At 37.2% G+C, this 7082-nt stretch overlaps 1 protein-coding gene across 1 annotated transcript in view; it reads right to left on the bottom strand.

Moving 5' to 3' along the window:
- Positions 1-6018, bottom strand: part of LOC107093676 (citron Rho-interacting kinase-like) — a gene marked incomplete at its 5' end in the record, with an annotated part of 19644 nt that extends 13626 nt beyond the window's left edge. Inside the window, 3 exons of the mRNA XM_015388878.1 lie at positions 5490-5659; positions 5746-5850; positions 5930-6018. Coding sequence (XP_015244364.1) covers positions 5490-5659; positions 5746-5850; positions 5930-6018 — 364 coding nt within the window. The remainder of the gene's footprint in view (positions 1-5489; positions 5660-5745; positions 5851-5929) is intronic.
- Between the last annotated feature and the right edge of the window lie 1064 nt (positions 6019-7082).

Raw genomic sequence — 7082 nt, 5'->3', positions numbered from 1 at the left:
TGCATTGTCTCATTACGAGTGCATATAATCTAATTATCTTATGTTAATATCAGCAAATCATCTTATTTGCTGCTGAAATTAAGGGTGAATTTACTTAAAATAAGAAATGTTGACTTATTTCTGGATTGTTTCTGAAGTGCACTGCAAAAAAAAGAAATATTTAAGTCAATTTTTCTAAGAATAAGTGTATTTTCCCTTGTTTTGAGTGGATACAACAATTTAACAATTTATATTGTGATTTACATTTAAAGGAAGAAGAAACTTCTCCATTATCTTATTTTAGGTGCATAATATTTCTTTATCCTATTTTAAGGGCAGAAATCCTCATTCCGCTGGCCGATCATCTCAGATTACCGGTAAATACGCACGTTTGAAGAGAACTAACTTATTTTCTGATCAGTTTATGCAGTTTTAGGATCAGTTTAACAGAAACCATTGGGTGAGTATATTAATCTTTAATGTGATGCTTCCTCTGACTGCAGAAAAGGTTAATCTCAGCGAATTATAGGATCATAAAAAGGAATTATTACTGTCAAATTTACATTCATTATTAAGAGGAGTATAAATAATTCATGTAGCCAAACTTTTAATGAAATCTTAACTATTTCTGTCCTCCAAATTGATTTGTGTTCCTTCTCATTTCACCTCTTTGTTTAATGAATTTAATTTTAATCTAAATCTGTATTAAATATAAATAATATCTAACTTCATACAGAGTTTTATTTTCTAATCCATGAAGAGAAAAACAGGCAAGAGAAAAATAATTTCAAATACTGATGGAAAAATGAAATAAAACCAGCGTTGCCATGGAGATCTAAAGCGGAGGTCAGTAATGGATGGTTAACTTCCTCAGTTTTAGCATTAAAAACGTCAAACTTTATCAGATAAACGGCTTTAAACATTAACTTCCACCAATCTGAAATTCGAGGATTTAAAAACTTAACGTGACTCCAGCTGCCATCAGGGTAAACATCCCCAGCAGACAGAGGCCTCCAGCGGTTACTCATCTACAGCTGGAACGTCCAAATAAACTGCTTTTCATTAAAGCTCAACAAATAAGAGGAATTAAAAACCATTTGGAGTTTTGTTTTTCTCACTATGAACCACAATAACCGGATCTCAGCTCCTACTAGAGCAAATAAAAAAGCGACCGTTGGTGACATCATGACAGGATGGAAACCTTCCGGTCCTCTTAAGCGGCGCTCAGATATCTGCAGAACATGACATCATTTCGCCGTCACACATCATCTGGCTCGTCAGGTTTGAATTCCAAAGCTTTCCATGAGGCTTTATCCAAATAATGAGACTTTAACCAAAAAAGTTTGCATATAAATACAATACAGAGATTATAAACCATTTTAGCTGATAAATAAACTCTTCCTATTGATCTAATAATAACTTTTGAACATTTATTAACTCCAGACGTCTAGTTTATATCAGTCTATCTTCCAGGTTACAGCAGAGTTCCTTCAGGTCCGTTCTGAAAAGAAAAGAAGATCCAGGAGTACGAGGGACGCTTAATAAGTAATGCTCCTGATCCACTTCTAGCTGTTTGATTCAGCTGAAATTTTGCTGTCCGATTACTAATATCTCTATAGATTAATTACAGCTCGGAACTAATTGTGGTTTCTGATCTCCAGGTGTTTGAGTCTGAAATGGAGCCTGCTGAGTGTCGAGCTGCGATCTGGTTTTTCTATGGCCTCGTTGGGTTTATTGATGGAGCATCATCACCGTGAGTTACTTTCATTTCATCAAAAGTCTCCCGTGGTCCAGCGAGATGCACAAGAAGCATAGGCTCACTGCAAAAAATTGAAATCTAAGTTTATTTTTCTTTTAAAAAGAGCATTTCTTTCTTGAATTAAGCAGCTAAGTGATACACTTTGCCAACGGAATACGGCAATTTACATCTAAAATAAGAAAAAAACAATTGCGTTGTCTTATTCCAAGTGGATATTATCTAATTATCTTATTTTAAGAGTAAAAATACTCATTCCATTGACAAATCTTATTATTTACTTGCTAGAATTATGCTAAATACACTAATTTTAAGACATTTTTACTCGTTTCCAGATAGTTTTTGCAGTGCTGGATATTTCAACTCTCTAATTTGGTATTATAGATATTGTAAGAGGTTTTTTTTTCTTTTCTCTCCCTTTTTTTGTTTTTCTTTCTTTCTTTCTGTCTTTCTGTCTTTCTGTCTTTCTTTCTTTCTTTCTTTCTTTCTTTCTTTCTTTCTTTCTTTCTTTCTTTCTTACTTCTATTTTTGCTATTTTGCCTCTGATTTTATTTTTTTTATTTTAAATTAGTAATTTCCTTCTATGTTGCTAAACATGTATTTTTTGATCTATGTTGCTGTTAAAGTTGCAAAATTTAATAAATAAAGTCTAATAAAAAAAAAGTCTCCCTTGGTGTCTGTCCTTTCAAATACAAAAGGACTCACACCGTATCTTAGCTAATCCTTCCCCTCTGAATGAGACGTCAACAGAGGACCCGCAAACAAGAGGATGCGAAGTATTCACACCCCTTTTCACATTTCTTTACGACCAAAAAACTTGAACGCATCAACAGAGTAGAGCTCAACGTGAAGCAGAGAGAAAATGATCACAATTCAGCCAAAACTAGAGCTGGGTTTTAAAGCAAATGCAGTCGAGAGTTTGTAGCACAGGAGGGGAAAACGTGGATCCAGTTGTCATCAGAACAGCTGGAGTCAGACGGGAGGGAGAACATCTGGAGTGTTCAGGATTATCGCCTGAAGCTGAACCTCTGCTCCTGTCTCAAACCTGCAGCCTCCAGGATCTTCTTGTTTCTAGCTCCATCCTCTGTCCCTGCTGAGAAGTGTCCTGATTCTACCATCACCACGCTTCACAGTGAGGAAAGTGTGTTTTGGTTGTTAGTTTTCTGCCAAACTGCAGGTCACAATGCAGGATCTTGATCTTCTGACCAACAAGAAAACATGAATTCCTTTAACAATCATTTTTTCTTCTCATTAACAGAAGTCCTGTCATCAGATCTCAGTAACTTACATCTATGTTTATGCTCCTAATGATGGGCTTAACATCTCTCCATACAATGACTAACCAAACTAACCTACGGAGTCACTTTTATTCCATTATTGTTGCGATATCTTCATATTTTTATGTAAAATCCAAAAATTCTGTGATTAAAAATAGTTTTAATCAAAGAATGGTTTTTGAGAATAACAAAATTTTTTCATTTGTTAATTTTTTCGCAATTTGAAAAGCATGCTACTGGTGAAACTCAAGTTGAAAAACAGAAATATGAAAATCTGTAAAAAAATAAAAAACAAAAGAAGAAAATCTGAAAATAAATTCTTTTAACAAATATTTTGAGCAAAAAAAAAGCAACGTTATTCTCAAAATCTTTTTTAAATAAAATATTTCATCAAAGTTTCATTCCTGGATTGTGTTTTTAATTTTAATTTACAAACCAATTTTTTTCCCATGACACACTGACTGCATATAGAGAGGCTCCAACTAGGCAGGGTGAGCAGATCTGTGTCTTTGCTTTACACAAATTAAAACTATTTCCCACATTTAACCTGGACAGATTATGAAAAGTTTATAAAATAAAAACCACCGGTGCATTCTATAAAGCAAAGCTCTACTTAACGAGTCTGTGCAGCACCTCAAACCAGAACAGATGCAGAATGTTCATCTATTAAAAACATAATGAAATCTATGTATCAAGAAAAGAAAAAAGCAGCAATAAACGGTGTGGGACGGTTTCTATGGTGACTGAGGCAGGGAGGTGATTCTCAGAGAGAGATCTGGGAAATTTATCCAAGTTTTTCTTTCTTTTTTTCCATAAAGAGGTGAGAGAGATACGCTGCGCTGACCTGCTCTGCTCTGTCTGCTCCTCCTTATTCTGTGAGGCTCAAAGAGGATCACTACTTTATCTGTTTTCTGTCCTCCTGAACTCCTATCATGGGGAAAGTTTTCTATTTTAAGTTTCATTGATTGTTTCTGCTCCAGTCTGTCCTGCTTACTATAAACACGATGTGTGACTCCAAACTGACTCTTTCCCCGTGAGATTAACAGATTTTATTTTGTATTTCCCTCCAAAGCGGATGTATTTTACTTTGTAACCTCGTCTCTCTTCCTGTCAGACCCATGAAATTGCTGCTGAATTGCTGCGTAGTCCAACTAAAATAGACCTGGGCTCTATCTCAGGCGGATCTACGCTGCCCCCTGCAGGAAACCATCCCCACCTATAAGACACGATTTTCTGTCGGATCGGACGCAACTTCGGATTCGGTGTCTTCTGGCCTTTATGCACTAAAGCAAACCTCTGAGGGCTTCAAGGTTTTTTGAACAAGCAGCTTTTTAAATGCAGCATTTTGCTTTGAGTTCACATTTATGCACTACTTTCTTTTGGAGGGAACAGAAAGGTGTGTTTAAAAAGTGACAAAAATGGATACTTTCAATGATGCGCACTGCAAAAACAATCTTGAAATAAGTAAAAATGTCTTAATTTGAGCAGGTAAATAAGATTATCTGCCAATGGAATGAGCATTTTTACTCTTAGAATAAGATAATTAAATAATATACACTTGAAATAAGATAATGCAATTTTTATTTCTTATTTTAAATGTAAATTGTCTTGTTCCATTGGCAAACTGTCTCACTTTCCTCCTCAATTCCAGAACAAATGCACTTAATTTAAGAAAAACTGACTTATCTAGATTTTGAATTTTTCCAGTGTGAATCCCTCTGCAACACACTGGGTCTTCACTGCAAAAAATGTAAATCTAAGTCAACTTTTCTTAAAATAAGTGCATTTTTTGAATTAAGCAGATAAGAGAGTTACTTTGCCAATGAAATAAGAAAATTTACATTTCAAATAAGAAAAAAACAACAACTGCAGTCTCTTGTTTTCAGTGCATAATTACTAATTATCTTATTTTAATGGTAAAAATGCTCATTCCATTGGCAGATAATCTTATTCTCCTACCCAAATTAGGGGTAAATACACTTATTTTAAGAAAATGTTGCTCATTTTCAGAACGTTTTTGCAATGTTGAGTTTGTTCAGGATGAGGTAAAAGAGTTAAAGTTAGAGGAGGGGAAGCGAGTGCGGTGGAAGCAGAAGGGTTGAGCAACACAGTGATGCATGCACAGCTGTGCGCCGCAGGAGGAATGTGCAGATCACATGTGCAGACCTGTGCGCCTACAACTCTGAATCTCTTTACCTGGACCAGAGGAGACAGAACCATTAGCCTTTTGTACATAACGGCCTGTATGTGTGAGGAAAGGAAGCAGGAAAACAAAGCAAATTAAGAAAACGTGGCCATATGTAGAGCGGCAGGATGAAGGGCAACAAACAGGAGTGAAAGAGACGAAGAGAAAAGAAGAGAAGAAGGGAAGAGTTAATGAATTATGTCAGTGAAAGCAGACGGATGTGTTGAAGTTTTCATCCTTAAAGTGTTGATGGACATGAAGGAGGTCAGCCGGTGGCAGCAGAGAGACTCACTGCGTCAGCCTCAGCCTTCTCCCGAGCGGCTCGCCCGCCGCCCACCACAGCCTCCATCACGGCCACCCAGCGCTGCTTGTCCGGGAAACTGGGGGCCATGAAGTAGATGGCCTGACCCGGCCAGCAGGGGGCGTGGCAACGAGACTCCAGCTTCAGGACGTAGGCCACGTCTGATGAAATAAGGAGGAGACAAAAACGTCACCAAACAGGGATTTGCTGGAGATTGTAGAATTAGGATATAAAGATTGGCTCCTACCAGACTTGGCCGTGTTCGGGAGCTCCGATGCTCCGACTGCTCCATGAATCATCACCTCTCCCTCTGACAGACACAAGTCAAACTCCTCCAGTGGCTTCACAGAATCTGGAATCAGACGGATGAGGAAGCAGAGGTGGGTTTATGACATCCTTCCAAAAGTTATCCCTCCCTCCTGCAGCCTAACCTTCTCTCGGCTCGATCTCATAGATGGAGACTTTAGTCCCGTCCAGGACGACGTATTTCCTCTCCCAACCTTGACCCCGCTTCCCGTTCCTGTCAACACATGGAAAATGAATATTACACGATATTACCGCTCTACACTGGAAAAATGATCTAAAAACAAGTTAATTTTTTTTAATTAAGTGTATTTACTCTTAATTTGAGTAGGTAAATGAGATAGTTTGCCAATTGAATTAGGATTTTCACTCATAAAATAAGACAATTAGATAATATGCACTTGAAATAAGACAATGCAATTGTTTTTTCTTATTTTGAATTGTTCCATTGGCAAAATGTCTCACTTTCCTCCTCAATTCAAGGAAAAATGCACTTATTTAAATAAAAAAGGAGTTATGTAGATTTACATTTTTGCAGTGTATCTGTTCAGGATCAGGTACAAGTATTCATACCCTAAACCTGCTCCACAATTTGTAACATAATGACCACAAACTGCGAATTACTTCACTGGGATTTAATCTGATAAACCAACACAAAGTCTCCGCCAGATGATGCCTAACAATCCAAGCTTTTCTTTCAGCCCGTGTTTTTTCTACAAGAAATGAATAAGATTGGATTTAATCCAGGAGAAACAGAGTTAGTAAATTAAACCAACCTGTGTGTGGAACAAACATCAATCTAGGAGCTTTTTTTCTGGCTTAGAAAGCTTTGTGTTACAGTCAGGGGGGGGATTTACCATTAGGCAAAAGTAGTGTTAGGTTAAAAAATGTAGGTTTGTAAAAGAGAAACTGAGTCCACACAGGAAAGAGATTCAAACAACGCCTGCAGGAGTGGAAAAAGCCCAACCCAACTTCCAGCTCTTTCCCCGAACCCCCACCTGCAGTCGTCTTTTATTAACAGAACATAACACATGGTTACAAAAGAGAGTATTGTTCTGACAGGACAGTTGATCAGGTCATAAGACAGGATGCTCTCCTCTTGACTGAATCAAAAGGCAGAGTGAAGCATACCCTTTCTTCAATGTTTATAAGCACACACACATTAATTTTATAATCATTACTGAAGAAACCTAACAGCCTATATTAAAAAACATAATGAGATCTACGTCTAAAGAAAAGCAAAACACAGCAATAAACGCCGTAGGACGGTTTCTGTACAGA

This window comes from Cyprinodon variegatus, unplaced genomic scaffold (assembly GCF_000732505.1).
Source record: "Cyprinodon variegatus isolate N-32 unplaced genomic scaffold, C_variegatus-1.0 Scaffold440, whole genome shotgun sequence".
NCBI lineage: Eukaryota > Metazoa > Chordata > Actinopteri > Cyprinodontiformes > Cyprinodontidae > Cyprinodon > Cyprinodon variegatus.
The sequence above is the reverse complement of the archived record's forward strand: the minus strand, read 5'-3'. Positions and strand labels throughout refer to the sequence as shown.